This window comes from Dreissena polymorpha, chromosome 9 (genome assembly GCF_020536995.1).
Source record: "Dreissena polymorpha isolate Duluth1 chromosome 9, UMN_Dpol_1.0, whole genome shotgun sequence".
NCBI lineage: Eukaryota > Metazoa > Mollusca > Bivalvia > Myida > Dreissenidae > Dreissena > Dreissena polymorpha.
Window position 1 is genome coordinate 73,415,203 of NC_068363.1, and position 19,407 is coordinate 73,434,609.

At 32.3% G+C, this 19,407-nt stretch overlaps 1 protein-coding gene across 9 annotated transcripts in view; it reads left to right on the forward strand.

Annotated features, from left to right (window-relative positions):
• Positions 1–421: 421 nt before the first annotated feature.
• LOC127843823 (pituitary homeobox 1-like) overlaps positions 422–19,407 on the forward strand; it is a 41,653-nt gene continuing 22,667 nt past the window's right edge. For 2 of the 9 annotated variants that reach the window (XM_052373669.1, XM_052373667.1), the window contains exon 1: positions 16,359–16,563. In XM_052373669.1, the coding sequence (XP_052229629.1) occupies positions 16,369–16,563 (195 nt within the window). In that variant the 5' untranslated portion in view covers positions 16,359–16,368. Of the gene's footprint in view, positions 501–1,058; positions 1,489–9,134; positions 9,526–9,902; positions 10,109–15,738; positions 15,981–16,358; positions 16,564–19,407 lie in introns of those variants that run through there. The other 7 variants (XM_052373673.1, XM_052373675.1, XM_052373674.1 and 4 more) reach the window with 7 other exon arrangements.

The window sequence follows — 19,407 nt, forward strand, 5'->3', positions numbered from 1 at the left end:
ATTATATGTGCATTCGTATTCGTTGTTATTGTTTCGCAATTTGTAAATCTTAAATACTTTTAATTTTGTATGTAAATTAAAATATAAAATCAATAAACCAATGCTGTGTATACACACAATTTATATAAAATCGAAGATATTTTAACATCAAAGTGAATACATTTTAGAACATATTATTCAGGTATAAATTTTAAAATTTGAAATCAGCTCACCCCGTGCTGTCAATCAAAGGCATAATTCATTGGGTAATTACTATTTAAAAAGGCATTACTCGCACGTTGGCAAACACGATAACCATAAATGGCGGGTGTGAAAAGTTTGGTAACCGTACGAGTTCACTCAAACAATGCCGTCATGTCTGAGAGCCAAGCTCGTATATAATGCCCCTAATTCTCCAAGCCAATCATAATCGTGTGATTACTGAACAATAACAGCTATCAAGAGATATCCTGAGATCATTAGTGAGAGAAGCCATCGCTTAAAAATCAGTGATGGAACTGGTAAGATTAATAACTTATTATCAGTGAGTTAATAGAAATATAAGCATTGCGATTATAGCAGTTAAACATTATAAATATGTAGACAGAATGCATATATACTCTCTTGTGTGATAAATATAGAAAGTTGTGTGCCTTTTTTTATTTTTAAGACCGAAACACCATACAATGTTTCGTTAAATACTAGTATAAATAAAACATAAGAATCATAGTTAACCATATTTTAAAGGGACCTTTTCACAGATTTTGGGCTTTTTATGAAGTTTGTCATAAAATGCGTTATATTGATAAATGTAAACATTGGATCTAAAAAGCTCCAGTAAAACACAAGAATAAAATTAAACAAAGAAAAAAGTAACCTCAACTAGTTACGAACGAGCATGATAAATGTTCAGTATTATTGTTTCTTCAAACATATCATCACTAAAACGAACATTTGCGAATATGAAACAATTGTTTTTAATTTTGTCAATAAACCAAAACGTGTAAAGGTCCCTTTAAATATTGAATAATCTAATTGTTGTGTAATTTTCAATAACCGTTCTTTCTTCTATTTAATAGTCGACTCAACAGACGACAAATGCCGCTTTCAGCCTGGACAGTCTTCTTTCCTACACATGGATGTCTGCAGAAGCGCCTGTGTCGCAAAACAGTAATGTACCTATTTGTGAAAGGCGGTCAGAAAGCCGCCTAAGCTTTGATTCTCCTCTCATTGCCGAAACTGGTATTTCTCATAACATCACGCGAATACTTAATGGACACCAGCAGCCAAGAAAAGACGTCAGTGATACTGTAAGAGAGAGGTCACGAGCAGCGCGATACTCTCCGTATGACGTGGCATACACAGCGTTATCAAAACAACCAAGACACGAGAGATGCCAATCCACAGATGCTGTAGAAACGGAAATGAGCGCAGCAACAGGCATTAATGAGCACCGAGGAACTCCGAATACGAGCGACTGCTCCATGTCATCGTTCGAGTCGTTATCACCTATTTCATCTTCTTCCACTGCCGACACTGCTTCTCCAACCGAAAATGGATCCGACTCTTCCCAAACAGATGCCGATTTAGCCGCCAGTCCGGATAATAAACCTGATCAAAAGAAGAAACTGGCAAGAACAAATTACTCGAAAGAGCAATTGAAGACGTTGATGAAAATCTTTCACGAGAATCCGTACCCTGACTCGGAGATGATGGATAACATTGCAAAGGACTTCGGCGTCAAGGAAACCAACATTAACATCTGGTTCCAGAACAAGCGCGCCCGTTGGCGCAGGCGAGTGGAGAATGTAAACAACTCAATGCAGTCCTACACACCGTCGGCCACTATGATGTCACCATATGCGTCATACGGGTTCCCATACAATCAAGTGACGCCACAGCAGGTATATGGATATCAGAACTACCCATGGATGCAGACAGGAACGTTTAGCCACAACAACAACCAGCTACTTCCGGCATTCGAACAAAATATCGCGTTGTCGTCATCAAGTTATAGCCCATTTCCATCATCGCTATCTTATTCACAGATGGTCAACACCACCAGCTATCCATCAGCTGAAGAGAATAGCAGGACGTCACAGCTGCAAGCAATTTACCCAAACAATATGATGTAGCGTAAAACTATGTTGCATGGTGTTTATTAATTTTAGCATGTGATATTGTTGTGTTATATATGTAAAGTGCTGCAATAAAATGTTATTTGTTATTCAATGAGTAGCTTATCTTTGTTGTGTTGAATGTATCGTAACTTTGTAATCATCCATATTATGCAGTTAATTATTGGCTCTCCTTAGTGATCTTAAAACCCACACATCTATCATCCATATTATGCCGTTAACCACTGGCTCTTCTTAGTTATGTGTGGTCTTTAAACCAACACATCTACATTGTGGTCCGAGGGTATTCGTTGTTTTAATGGAATTCGACTCTCCGAATACTAGTGATTTAAGGCTTCATGTCTCTAAAAAACATTAAGAACAATTTTCGTATTTATATGTCATTAAAGTCGGTAAGAAACCATGGAAACGACACATATTGTGAATATTTCAAAAAACGTATTTCAACAATTGGTCTATACTGTACTCGTCGTTACCATAAAGCCTCGTATGTTTTCGTACACCCATGTACAACTATCGTATAACACGAGTTAAGCATTGTCAGCAAGATGTAAATTCTGAATATTTGTATCAAATTCAATAGTTAATATAATGTAGTCACCAAATTATTAAAGGCGTGAAAATCTATTTTAAAAGATAACAATTAAGATTACATTGCCACGTTTTATATGCTTTATTTGTTAATTTGTTCACTTGCAATCTTAGATAGGTCTGTATGTTAGCTACACACACAAACAATATCAAATGTTTTATTCTGTGCTTTATTATTATTTAAATCACTTGCAATCTTAGATTAGCATGCATGGTTAGCTACCTACACAAACAATATCAGCACATAGCTTTCCATCCAAACTTAAGTTCTTTTGCAGGAAACAAGTTTTCTCATTTCAGTAACAGTGATATTGATTTTTTCAACCTATAAGCCTACGTGACATCATTAATTCATTAATTCATATTCATTATTCATATTCTTTAATTCATTTCATTAATTCATATTCATTATTCATATTCATTAATCAGATCATTAATCATATTCATAATTCATAGTCAGTGATTCAGATTCAGTTATTCATATTCAGTTATCATATCATTATTCATATTCATTGAAGGCATATTCATAGGCAGATTCATAATTCAGAGCATAAGGCATAGCAAGAAGGCAAGGCAGGAAGGCAAGAACAAGATATTCAGGAATCAATGAATAATTCGATTCATTATCATTTCAGTAATGTCATAGGCAGGTATCATATGCAGGAATTCATATTCATTAATTCATATTCATTAATTCATATTAATTCATTTAGTCTTTCATTCATTCATTTTTTCATGCATTTATTCATTTATTTATTCATTTATATCCATTTATATTCATACATATTCATTCATTTTTATTCATATTCATTCATATTCATTTATATTCATTTATTTTCATTTATATTCATTTATATTCATTTATATTCATTTATATTCATTTATATTCATTTATATTCATTTATATTCAGTTATATTCATTTATATTCAGTTATATTCATTTATATTCAGTTATATTCAGTTATATTCATTTATATTCAGTTATATTCACTTATTCATATCCATTCATATTCATTCATATTATTGCATTCATATTCTTACTTATATTCATTCCTTCATATTCATTCATTCATTTATATTCATTAATTCATATTCATTTTCATTCATTCATGTATTCGTTCATTCATTCATTCATAGTCATGCATGTATGCAAAATCTATAGTCGTCTCTCTTTCCTCCAAAGTAACAAACATATAAATGAGATTATCATATGTAAAGCGTTCAATAGATATTTTGAACTATATTTCATGATACCAACCCCCATGACCTTGACCTTAAACAAGATGATCCCAAACTTTATGGACGTCCTCTGTACCAACTAACCGACCATTTCTCCAATTTGCATTATGGTAGGTCGAATTATTAGTATTCGGTAACAAATTACCTTTGACATGCCCTTGTTAACTTGGCGTATTATTGATATAATTCAGAAGGAATGTCTTCATGCGAGCTCATCTGACATTTATCGTTCACCTTGTGAGCCTCATAACAAACAATTTTGTTCGTTCGTCCATTTTGTTTCTTTCTCTTTTTACTTAATACTCCAATTATCATTTGCGAGTTGGTGTTTTTATTGTACAAGCATTATACATGTATTTGCATGTATTCATATTCGTTGATATTGTTTCGCAATTTGTAAATCTTCTTATATACTTTTAATTTTGAATGTTTATTAAATGTATAGTCATGAAACCAATGCCGTGTATATACACCATTTATATAGAATCGAAGATGTACTAAATTAAAATAAGGTCGCCCTGGTGTAATGGATATGGTGTCCGCCTTGCGACCGGGAGGTCACGGGTTCGATCCCCACCGTGGGAGCGTTCTTTAGATCTCCCCCAAAGACACCAAGTACTGGTTCTATCACATGCCATACCCTGTTTCCCATGTAATATAACCATTACGAATATTTTATCTTAAACATGTGTAATGTACTTTTTAAGTGTTTTCATTGGCTTCGTTTTCGTTCGATTGACCAATCGCAATTTGTTATTTTGCTGAAATGAGGTCACGAAATGTACACAACATTCGGGATATATCATTATGTTTAGGTAAATATTTATTCAATTTGCTGATTTAAAAGCATGTGATAAAAAAGATCTCGTTAAGGAAATTCGTTAGTAAGCTCGCATAAGGCTTGCTTACAAACACAATTCCTGAACACGTTTAATAAAATATGGTATGATATGACAACACGTGCCAGATCCTATATATGTTCATTCAATCATATTCATTCATTCATATTCATTTATTCATATTCATTCATTTATATTATTTCGTTCATTCATATTCTTTCGTTCATTCATATTCATTTATTAATATTCATTCGCTTATATTCATATTTATTAATTCATGTTCATTCATTCATATTCATTCATCCATATTCAAATTCATATTCATCCATTCATATTCATCCATTCAAATGCATTCACTCATATGCATTCATTCATATGCATTCATTCATAGGCATTCATTTATATGTATTCATTCATATGCATTCATTCATATTCATTCATATTCATTCATATTTATTCATATGCATTCATATTCATGCATATTCATTCATATTCATTCATATTCATTCATATTCATTCATATTCATTCATATTCATTCATATTCATTCATATTCATTCATATTCATTCATATTTTGACCCCTCCCCAACTCCCTCTTACGTCGTCCATGTCGTAGGAGGAGATCTCTTACTTTGAATACTCTTATGGTTCATACTTTGTTAAGACTATCAAGCATAGAAATATATTTATTCCAAAGCAGTATCACAAAATCTATTAAATCAATATTTATTCTACAAGCATACGTGGCCTTGATGCATGGTCTCTTTACTTTCAAAATCTTTCTCTCTTTCCTCCAAAGTAACAAACATATTAATGAGATGATCATATGTAAAGCGTTCAATAGATATTTTGAACTATATTTCATGATACCAACCCCCATGACCTTGACCTTAAACAAGATGATCCCAAACTTTATGGACGTCCTCTGTACCAACTAACCGACCATTTCTCCAATTTGCATTATGGTAGGTCGAATTATTAGTATTCGGTAACAAATTCCCTTTGACATGCCCTTGTTAACTTGGCGTATTATAGATATAATTCAGAAGCCAATGTCTTCATGCGAGCTCATCTGACATTTATCGTTCACCTTGTGAGCCTCATAACAAACAATTTTGTTCGTTCGTCCATTTTGTTTCTTTCTCTTTTTACTTAATACTCCAATTATAATTTGAGAGTTGGTGTTTTTATTGTACAAGCATTATACATGTATTTGCCTGTATTCATATTCGTTGATATTGTTTCGCAATTTGTAAATCTTCTTATATACTTTTAATTTTGAATGTTTATTAAATGTATAGTCATGAAACCAATGCCGTGTATATACACCATTTATATAGAATCGAAGATGTACTAAATTAATATATTTTAACATGAAGTTAATACATATTACAACATGTTATATAGATGTTTATTTACCGTGTGTGTCAACGTGTGAGTTATGCCGTTTAAATAGTGAATACCCAATCAATTATGCCATTTATTAAAATTCCTATAATAATATGCATGCTCGCAGGTCAAAGCGTTATCAAAATATAGTGCCAAAACGAATTTCCTGATACAAACTCCTGTGACCGTGACCTTTGATAGGACGACCTTATTATCACTGTCAATTATCATCTTTTATATTAAAAAAAAATCAATAAAATGTTCAGAAACAAATTCAATGCTACGGTCGGTCGGTTTGTCACCCCGCTTATTCATTCCAATTAATGTCTTTATTCATGCATTCAATCAATTATTCATTCGATTATTCGTTCTTTCTTTTCTTCATGAATTAACTTATTCATTCCTATTCATTTATTCCCATTCATTCATTTATATCCGTTCATTCTTATTCATTCATTTATTTCTATTCATTAATTTATTTGCATTTATCCCATTCTGCCATTCATTTATTGATATTCATTCATTAATATTAATGCATTAATATAAATTAATTTGTATCACATGCCATACCCTGTTTCCCATGTAATATAACCATTACGAATATTTTATCTTAAACATGTGTAATGTACTTTTTAAGTGTTTTCATTGGCTTCGTTTTCGTTCGATTGACCAATCGCAATTTGTTATTTTGCTGAAATGAGGTCACGAAATGTACACAACATTCGGGATATATCATTATGTTTAGGTAAATATTTATTCAATTTGCTGATTTAAAAGCATGTGATAAAAAAGATCTCGTTAAGGAAATTCGTTAGTAAGCTCGCATAAGGCTCGCTTACAAACACAATTCCTGAACACGTTTAATAAAATATGGTATGATATGACAACACGTGCCAGATCCTATATATATCATTCAATCATATTCATTCATTCATATTCATTTATTCATATTCATTCATTTATATTATTTCGTTCATTCATATTCTTTCGTTCATTCATATTCATTTATTAATATTCATTCGCTTATATTCATATTTATTAATTCATGTTCATTCATTCATATTCATTCATCCATATTCAAATTCATATTCATCCATTCATATTCATCCATTCAAATGCATTCACTCATATGCATTCATTCATATGCATTCATTCATAGGCATTCATTTATATGTATTCATTCATATGCATTCATTCATATTCATTCATATGCATTCATTCATATTCATTCATATTCATTCATATTCATTCATATTCATTCATATTCATTCATATTCATTCATATTCATTCATATTCATTCATATTCATTCATATTCATTCATATTCATTCATATTCATTCATATTCATTCATATTCATTCATATTCATTCATATTCATTCATATTCATTCGTATTCATTCATATTCATTCATATTTTGCCCCCTTCCCAACTCCCTCTTACGTCGTCCATGTCGTAGGAGGAGATCTCTTACTTTGAATACTCTTATGGTTCATACTTTGTTAAGACTATCAAGCATAGAAATATATTTATTCCAAAGCAGTATACACAAATTCTATTAAATCAATATTTATTCTACAAGCATACGTGGCCTTGATGCATGGTCTCTTTACTTTCAAAATCTTTCTCTCTTTCCTCCCAAGTAACAAACATAGAAATGTGAGAATCATATGTAAAGCGTTCAAAAGATATTTTGAAATAAACTTCATGATACCAACCCCCATGACCTTGACATTTAACAAGATGATCTCAAATTTAATGGACTTCCTCTGTTCCGTCTAAACTACCATTACTCCAATTTGCATGATAGTAGGTCGAATAATCAGTATGCGGTAAGAAATTCCCTTTGACAAGCCCTTGTTAACTTGACGTATTTTAGATATAATTCAGAAGCCAATGTCTTCATACGAGCTCGTCTGACATTTATCTTTCACCTTGTGAGCCTCATAACAAACAATTTCGTTCGTTCGTTCATTTTGTTTCTTTCTCTTTTTACTAAATTCTCTTATTATCCACTCATTTGCTGCGAGTTGTTGTTTTTATTTTACAAGCATTATATGTGCATTTGTATTCGTTGTTATTGTTTCGCAATTTGTAAATTTTCAATACTTTTAATTTTGTATGTTAATTAAAATATAAAGTCATTAAACCAATGCCGTGTGTACACACAATTTATATAGAATCGAAGATATTTTAACATGAAGTGAATACATTTTAGAACATATTATTCAGGTATTCATTTATCGTGTTTGCCAACGTGTGAATAATGCCTTTTTAAATAGTAATTATCCAATGAATTATGCCTTTGATTGACAGCACGGGAAGAGCTGATTTCAAATTTACCATAAATGGCGGGTGTGAAAAGTTTGGTAACCGTAGAACGAGTTCACTCAAACAATGCCATCATGTCTGAGATCCAAGCTCGTATATAATGCCCCTAATTCTCCAAGCTAATCATAATCGTGTGATTACTGAACAATAACAGCTATCAAGAGATATCCTGAGCTCATTAGTAAGAGAAGCCATCGCTTAAAAATCAGTGATGAAACTGGTAAGTTTAATTACTTATTATCAGTGAGTTAATAGAGATATAATCATTGCGATTATAGCAGTTAATCATTATAAATATGTAGGCAAAATGCATATATACTCTCTTGTTTAATCAATATAGAAAGTTGTGTGTCTTTTTTTATTTTTAAGACCGAAACACCATACAATGTTTCGTTAAATACTAGTATTAATAAAACATAATAATCATAGTTAACCATATTTTAAAGGGACCTTTTCACGGATTTTGGGCTTTTTATGAAGTTTGCCATAAAATGCTTTATATTGATAAATGTAAACATTGGATCTAAAAAGCTCCAGTAAAACACAAGAATAAAATTAAACAAAGAAAAATGTAACCTCAACCAGGCACGAACGAGCATGGTAAATGTTCAGTATTATTGTTTCTTCACACATATCATAACTAAAACGAACATTTGCGAATATGAAACAATTGTTTTTAATTTTGTCAATTTACCAAAACGTGAAAAGGTCCCTTTAAATATTGAATAATCTAATTGTTGTGTACTTTTCAATAAACGTTCTTTCTTCCATTTAATAGTCGACTCAGCAGTCGACAAATGCCGCTTTCAGCCTGGACAGTCTTCTTTCCTACACATGGATGTCTGCAGAAACGCCTGTGTCGCAAAACAGTAATGTACCTATTTGTGAAAGGCGGTCAGAAAGCCGCCCAAGCTTTGATTCTCCTCTCATTGCTGAAACTGGTATTTCTCATAACATCACGCGAATACTTAATGGACACCAGCAGCCAATCAAAGACGTCAGTGATACTGTAAGAGAGAGGTCACGAGCAGCGCGATACTCTCCGTATGACGTGGCATACACAGCGTCATCAAAACAAGCAAGTCACGAGAGATGCCAATCCACAGATGCTGTAGAAACGGAAATAAGCGCAGCAACAGGCATTAATGCGCACCGAGGAACTCCGAATACGAGCGACTGCTCCATGTCGTCGTTCGAGTCGTTATCACCTATTTCATCTTCTTCCACTGCCGACACTGCTTCTCCAACCGAAAATGGATCCGACTCTTCCCAAACAGATGCCGATTTAGCGGCCAGTCCGGATCATAAACCTGATGAAAAGAAGAAACTGGCAAGAACAAATTACACGAAAGAGCAATTGAAGACGTTGATGAAAATCTTTCACGAAAATCCGTACCCTGACTCGGAGATGATGGATAGCATTGCAAAGGACTTCGGCGTCAAGGAAACCAACATCAAGATCTGGTTCCAGAACAAGCGCGCCCGATGGCGCAGGCGAGTGGAGAATGTAAACAACTCAATGCAGTCCTACACACCGTCGGCCACTATGATGTCACCATATGCGTCATACGGGTTCCCATACAATCAAGTGACGCCACAGCAGGTATATGGATATCAGAACTACCCATGGATGCAGACAGGAACGTTTAGCCACAACAACAACCAGCTACTTCCGGCATTCGATCAAAATATCGCGTTGTCGTCATCAAGTTATAGCCCATTTCCATCATCGCTATCTTATTCACAGATGGTCAACACCACCAGCTATCCATCAGCTGAAGAGAATAGCAGGACGTCACAGCTGCAAGCAATTTACCCAAACAATATGATGTACCGTAAAACTATGTTGCATGGTGTTTATTAATTATAGCATGTGATATTGTTGTGTTATATATGTAAAGTGCTGCAATAAAATGTTATTTGTTATTCAATGAGTAGCTTATCTTTGTTGTGTTGAATGTATCGTAACTTTGTAATCATCCATATTATGCAGTTAATTATTGGCTCTCCTTAGTGATCTTAAAACCCACACATCTATCATCCATATTATGCCGTTAACCACTGGCTCTTCTTAGTTATGTGTGGTCTTTAAACCAACACATCTACATTGTGGTCCGAGGGTATTCGTTGTTTTAATGGAATTCGACTCTCCGAATACTAGTGATTTAAGGCTTCATGTCTCTGAAAAACATTAAGAACAATTTTCGTATTTATATGTCATTAAAGTCGGTAAGAAACCATGGAAACGACACATATTGTGAATATTTCAAAAAACGTATTTCAACAATTGGTCTATACTGTACTCGTCGTTACCATAAAGCCTCGTATATTTTCGTACACCCATGTACAACTATCGTATAACACGAGTTAAGCATTGTCAGCAAGATGTAAATTCTGAATATTTGTATCAAATTCAATAGTTAATATAATGTAGTCACCAAATTATTAAAGGCGTGAAAATCTATTTTAAAAGATAACAATTAAGATTACATTGCCACGTTTTATATGCTTTATTTGTTAATTTGTTCACTTGCAATCTTAGATAGGTCTGTATGTTAGCTACACACACAAACAATATCAAATGTTTTATTCTGTGCTTTATTTGTGAATTTACTTGTATTTAAATCACTTGCAATCTTAGATAAGTATGCATGTTAGCTACCTACACAAACAATATCAGCACATATCTTCCATCCAAACTTTAGTTCTTTTGCGGAAACAAGTTTTCTCATTTCAGTAACAGTGATATTGACTTTTTTCAACCTATAAGCATACGTGACATTAATTCATTAATTCATATTCATTAATTCAAATTCTTTAATTCATATTCATTAATTCATATTCATATATTCATATTCATTAATTCATATTCATTAAATCATATTCAATAAATAATATTCATTAATTCATATTCAGTTATTCATATTCAGTTATTCATATTCATTGATTCATATTCATTGATTCATATTCATTAATGCATATTCATTAATTCATATTCATTAATTTATATTCATTAATTCATATTCATTAATTCATATTCAACAATTCATATTCATTAATTCATATTCATTAATTCATATTCATTAATTCATATTCATTAATTCATATTCATTAATTCATATTCATTAATTCATATTCATTAATTCATATTCATTTATTCATATTCATTAATTCATATTCATTTATTTATATTCATTAATTCATATTAATTCATTTATTCTTTCATTCATTCATTTTTCATGCATTTATTCATTTATTTATTCATTTATATCCATTTATATTCATTCATATTCATTCATTTTTATTCATATTCATTCATATTCATTTATATTCATTTATATTCATTTATTTTCATTTATATTCATTTATATTCATTTATATTGTTTTATATTCATTTATATTCATTTATATTCATTTATATTCATTTATATTCAGTTATATTCATTTATATTCATTTATGTTCATTTATATTCATTTATATATATTTATATTCACTTATTCATATCCATTCATATTCATTCATATTTTTGCATTCATATTCTTACTTATATTTCATGATACCAACCCCCATGTTCTTGACCTTAAACAAGATGATCCCAAACTTTATGGACGTCCTCTGTACCAACTAACCGACCATTTCTCCAATTTGCATTATGGTAGGTCGAATTATTAGTATTCGGTAACAAATTCCCTTTGACATGCCCTTGTTAACTTGGCGTATTATAGATATAATTCAGAAGCCAATGTCTTCATGCGAGCTCATCTGACATTTATCGTTCACCTTGTGAGCCTCATAACAAACAATTTTGTTCGTTCGTCCATTTTGTTTCTTTCTCTTTTTACTTAATACTCCAATTATCATTTGCGAGTTGGTGTTTTTATTGTACAAGCATTATACATGTATTTGCATGTATTCATATTCGTTGATATTGTTTCGCAATTTGTAAATCTTCTTATATACTTTTAATTTTGAATGTTTATTAAATGTATAGTCATGAAACCAATGCCGTGTATATACACCATTTATATAGAATCGAAAATGTACTAAATTAATATATTTTAACATGAAGTTAATACATATTACAACATGTTATATAGATGTTAATTTACCGTGTTTGTCAACGTGTGAGTTATGCCGTTTAAATAGTGAATACCCAATCAATTATGCCATTTATTAAAATTCCTATAATAATATGCATGCTCGTAGGTCAAAGCGTTATCAAAATATAGTGCCAAAACGAATTTCCTGATACAAACTCCTGTGACCGTGACCTTTGATAGGACGACCTTATTATCACTGTCAATTATCATCTTTTATATTTAAAAAAAAATCAATAAAATGTTCAGAAACAAATTCAATGCTACGGTCGGTCGGTTTGTCACCCCGCTTATTCATTCCAATTAATGTCTTTATTCATGCATTCAATCAATTATTCATTCGATTATTCGTTCTTTCTTTTCTTCATGAATTAACTTATTCATTCCTATTCATTTATTCCCATTCATTCATTTATATCCGTTCATTCTTATTCATTCATTTATTTTTATTCATTAATTTATTTGCATTTATCCCATTCTGCCATTCATTTATTGATATTCATTCATTAATATTAATGCATTAATATAAATTAATTTGTATCACATGCCATACCCTGCCTGTTTCCCATGTAATATAACCATTACGAATATTTTATCTTAAACATGTGTAATGTACTTTTTAAGTGTTTTCATTGGCTTCGTTTTCGTTCGATTGACCAATCGCAATTTGTTATTTTGCTGAAATGAGGTCACGAAATGTACACAACATTCGGGATATATCATTATGTTTAGGTAAATATTTATTCAATTTGCTGATTTAAAAGCATGTGATAAAAAAGATCTCGTGAAGGAAATTCGTTAGTAAGCTCGCATAAGGCTCGCTTACAAACACAATTCCTGAACACGTTTAATAAAATATGGTATGATATGAAAACACGTGCCAGATCCTATATATGTTCATTCAATCATATTCATTCATTCATATTCATTTATTCATATTCATTCATTTATATTATTTCGTTCATTCATATTCTTTCGTTCATTCATATTCTTTCGTTCATTCATATTCATTTATTAATATTCATTCGCTTATATTCATATTTATTAATTCATGTTCATTCATTCATATTCATTCATTCATATTCAAATTCATATTCATCCATTCATATTCATCCATTCAAATGCATTCACTCATATGCATTCATTCATATGCATTCATTTATAGGCATTCATTTATATGTATTCATTCATATGCATTCATTCATATTCATTCATATTCATTCATATTCATTCATATTCATTCATATCATTCATATTCATTCAATTAATATTCATTCATATTCATTCATATGCATTCATATTCATTCATATTCATCATATTCATTCATTCATCTATTCATTCATATTCATGCATATTCATTCATATTCATTCAATATTCATTCATATTCATTCATATTCATTCATATTCATTCATATTCATTCATATTCATATTCATTCATATTTTGACCCCTCCCCAACTCCCTCCTACGTCGTCCATGTCGTAGGAGGAGATCTCTTACTTTGAATACTCTTATGGTTCATACTTTGTTCAGACTATCAAGCATAGAAATATATTTATTCCAAAGCAGTATACACAAAATCTATTAAATCAATATTTATTCTACAAGCATACGTGGCCTTGATGCATGGTCTCTTTACTTTCATAATCTTTCTCTCTTCCTCCCCAAGTAACAAACATAGAAATTAGATAATCATATGTAAAGCGTTCAGATATTTTGAAATAAACTTCATGATACCAACCCCCATGACCTTGACATTTAACAAGATGATCTCAAATTTAATGGACTTCCTCTGTTCCGTCTAAACTACCATTACTCCAATTTGCATGATAGTAGGTCGAATAATCAGTATGCGGTAAGAAATTCCCTTTGACAAGCCCTTGTTAACTTGACGTATTTTAGATATAATTCAGAAGCCAATGTCTTCATACGAGCTCGTCTGACATTTATCTTTCACCTTGTGAGCCTCATAACAAACAATTTCGTTCGTTCGTTCATTTTGTTTCTTTCTCTTTTTACTAAATTCTCTTATTATCCACTCATTTGCTGCGAGTTGTTGTTTTTATTTTACAAGCATTATATGTGCATTCGTATTCGTTGTTATTGTTTCGCAATTTGTAAATCTTCAATACTTTTAATTTTGTATGTTAATTAAAATATAAAGTCATTAAACCAATGCCGTGTGTACACACAATTTATATAGAATCGAAGATATTTTAACATGAAGTGAATACATTTTAGAACATATTATTCAGGTATTAATTTATCGTGTTTGCCAACGTGTGAATAATGCCTTTTTAAATAGTAATTACCCAATGAATTATGCCTTTGATTGACAGCACGGGAAGAGCTGATTTCAAATTTACCATAAATGGCGGGTGTGTGACAAGTTTGGTAACCGTAGAACGAGTTCACTCAAACAATGCCATCATGTCTGAGATCCAAGCTCGTATATAATGCCCCTAATTCTCCAAGCTAATCATAATCGTGTGATTACTGAACAATAACAGCTATCAAGAGATATCCTGAGCTCATTAGTAAGAGAAGCCATCGCTTAAAAATCAGTGATGAAACTGGTAAGTTTAATTACTTATTATCAGTGAGTTAATAGAGATATAATCATTGCGATTATAGCAGTTAATCATTATAAATATGTAGGCAAAATGCATATATACTCTCTTGTATAATCAATATAGAAAGTTGTGTGTCTTTTTTTATTTTTAAGACCGAAACACCATACAATGTTTCGTTAAATACTAGTATTAATAAAACATAATAATCATAGTTAACCATATTTTAAAGGGACCTTTTCACGGATTTTGGGCTTTTTATGAAGTTTGCCATAAAATGCTTTATATTGATAAATGTAAACATTGGATCTAAAAAGCTCCAGTAAAACACAAGAATAAAATTAAACAAAGAAAAATGTAACCTCAACCAGGCACGAACGAGCATGGTAAATGTTCAGTATTATTGTTTCTTCACACATATCATAACTAAAACGAACATTTGCGAATATGAAACAATTGTTTTTAATTTTGTCAATTTACCAAAACGTGAACAGGTCCCTTTAAATATTGAATAATCTAATTGTTGTGTACTTTTCAATAAACGTTCTTTCTTCCATTTAATAGTCGACTCAGCAGACGACAAATGCCGCTTTCAGCCTGGACAGTCTTCTTTCCTACACATGGATGTCTGCAGAAACGCCTGTGTCGCAAAACAGTAATGTACCTATTTGTGAAAGGCGGTCAGAAAGCCGCCCAAGCTTTGATTCTCCTCTCATTGCTGAAACTGGTATTTCTCATAACATCACGCGAATACTTAATGGACACCAGCAGCCAATCAAAGACGTCAGTGATACTGTAAGAGAGAGGTCACGAGCAGCGCGATACTCTCCGTATGACGTGGCATACACAGCGTCATCAAAACAAGCAAGTCACGAGAGATGCCAATCCACAGATGCTGTAGAAACGGAAATGAGCGCAGCAACAGGCATTAATGAGCACCGAGGAACTCCGAATACGAGCAACTGCTCCATGTCGTCGTTCGAGTCGTTATCACCTATTTCATCTTCTTCCACTGCCGACACTGCTTCTCCAACCGAAAATGGATCCGACTCTTCCCAAACAGATGCCGATTTAGCGGCCAGTCCGGATCATAAACCTGATCAAAAGAAGAAACTGACAAGAACAAATTACACGAAAGAGCAATTGAAGACGTTGCTGAAAATCTTTCACGAAAATCCGTACCCTGACTCGGAGATGATGGATAGCATTGCAAAGGACTTCGGCGTCAAGGAAACCAACATCAAGATCTGGTTCCAGAACAAGCGCGCCCGATGGCGCAGGCGAGTGGAGAATGTAAACAACTCAATGCAGTCCTACACACCGTCGGCCACTATGATGTCACCATATGCGTCATACGGGTTCCCATACAATCAAGTGACGCCACAGCAGGTATGTGGATATCAGAACTACCCATGGATGCAGACAGGAACGTTTAGCCACAACAACAACCAGCTACTTCCGGCATTCGAGCAAAATATCGCGTTGTCGTCATCAAGTTATAGCCCATTTCCATCATCGCTATCTTATTCACAGATGGTCAACACCACCAGCTATCCATCAGCTGCAGAGAATAGCAGGACGTCACAGCTGCAAGCAATTTACCCAAACAATATGATGTACCGTAAAACTATGTTGCATGGTGTTTATTAATTATAGCATGTGATATTGTTGTGTTATATATGTAAAGTGCTGCAATAAAATGTTATTTGTTATTCAATGAGTAGCTTATCTTTGTTGTGTTGAATGTATCGTAACTTTGTAATCATCCATATTATGCAGTTAATTATTGGCTCTCCTTAGTGATCTTAAAACCCACACATCTATCATCCATTTTATGCCGTTAACCACTGGCTCTTCTTAGTTATGTGTGGTCTTTAAACCAACACATCTACATTGTGGTCCGAGGGTATTCGTTGTTTTAATGGAATTCGACTCTCCGAATACTAGTGATTTAAGGCTTCATGTCTCTGAAAAACATTACGAACAATTTTCGTATTTATATGTCATTAAAGTCGGTAAGAAACCATGGAAACGACACATATTGTGAATATTTCAAAAAACGTATTTCAACAATTGGTCTATACTGTACTCGTCGTTACCATAAAGCCTCGTATATTTTCGTACACCCATGTACAACTATCGTATAACACGAGTTAAGCATTGTCAGCAAGATGTAAATTCTGAATATTTGTATCAAATTCAATAGTTAATATAATGTAGTCACCAAATTATTAAAGACGTGAAAATCTATTTTAAAAGATAACAATTAAGATTACTAATTTACCTTTCACTATTACAGAATTATTAAGTGCCATTAACAGCAGGAGCAACACCGCCACGGGGCCTGACAAAATAGCATATTTAATGTTTAAAAATATGCCAGCCATAACTCTAAAAATCTGGCTTAACCTATTCAATCAGGTGTATAGGACAGGCAGGATACCACCCGAGTGGAAGCAGGCCACAGTGATTCCAATTCCTAAACCTGGTAAAGACAAAAATGATCCAAACTCATATCGACCAATAAGTCTAACATCACATGCAGGTAAATTACTAGAAATAATGGTCAAAAATAGATTAGAACACTTATTGGAATCAAATAACATACTAAACCCCTTCCAGTCTGGCTTTAGGAAGGGGCGATCTACTCTTGATCAGCTAGCTAGATTACAACATGATATTCTTTCTGCAAAAAATCAAGGGCAATCAGTATTAGCAATTTTTTTGGACCTTCAGGCTGCCTTTGATTTAACATGGACCTTCGGCATACTAAAAAAGCTAGCTGACTATGGAATCACTGGATACTGTTTCCACTACCTCAGAGCATTCCTAGAGGGCCGTAAAATCCAGGTCAGGGTCGATGGGGAGTTATCATATATTAGATTAATATATTTTAACATGAAGTTAATACATATTACAACATGTTATATAGATGTTTATTTACCGTGTGTGTCAACGTGTGAGTTATGCCGTTTAAATAGTTAATACCCAATCAATTAAGCCATTTATTAAAATTCCTATAATAATATGCATGCTCGCAGGTCAAAGCGTTATCAAAATATAGTGCCAAAACGAATTTCCTGATACAAACTCCTGTGACCGTGACCTTTGATAGGACGACCTTATTATCACTGTCAATTATCATCTTTTATATTAAAAAAAAAATCAATAAAATGTTCAGAAACAAATTCAATGCTACGGTCGGTCGGTTTGTCACCCCGCTTATTCATTCCAATTAATGTCTTTATTCATGCATTCAATCAATTATTCATTCGATTATTCGTTCTTTCTTTTCTTCATGAATTAACTTATTCATTCCTATTCATTTATTCCCATCCATTCATTTATATCCGTTCATTCTTATTCATTCATTTATTTCTATTCATTAATTTATTTGCATTTATCCCATTCTGCCATTCATTTATTGATATTCATTCATTAATATTAATGCATTAATATAAATTAATTTGTATCACATGCCATACCCTGTTTCCCATGTAATATAACCATTACGAATATTTTATCTTAAACATGTGTAATGTACTTTTTAAGTGTTTTCATTGGCTTCGTTTTCGTTCGATTGACCAATCGCAATTTGTTATTTTGCTGAAATGAGGTCACGAAATGTACACAACATTCGGGATATATCATTATGTTTAGGTAAATATTTATTCAATTTGCTGATTTAAAAGCATGTGATAAAAAAGATCTCGTGAAGGAAATTCGTTAGTAAGCTCGCATAAGGCTCGCTTACAAACACAATTCCTGAACACGTTTAATAAAATATGGTATGATATGAAAACACGTGCCAGATCCTATATATGTTCATTCAATCATATTCATTCATTCATATTCATTTATTCATATTCATTCATTTATATTATTTCGTTCATTCATATTCTTTCGTTCATTCATATTCTTTCGTTCATTCATATTCATTTATTAATATTCATTCGCTTATATTCATATTTATTAATTCATGTTCATTCATTCATATTCATTCATTCATATTCAAATTCATATTCATCCATTCATATTCATCCATTCAAATGCATTCACTCATATGCATTCATTCATATGCATTCATTTATAGGCATTCATTTATATGTATTCATTCATATGCATTCATTCATATTCATTCATATTCATTCATATTCATTCATATTCATTCATATTCAGTCATATCATTCAGATTCATTCATATTCATTCATATTCATTCATATTCACATATT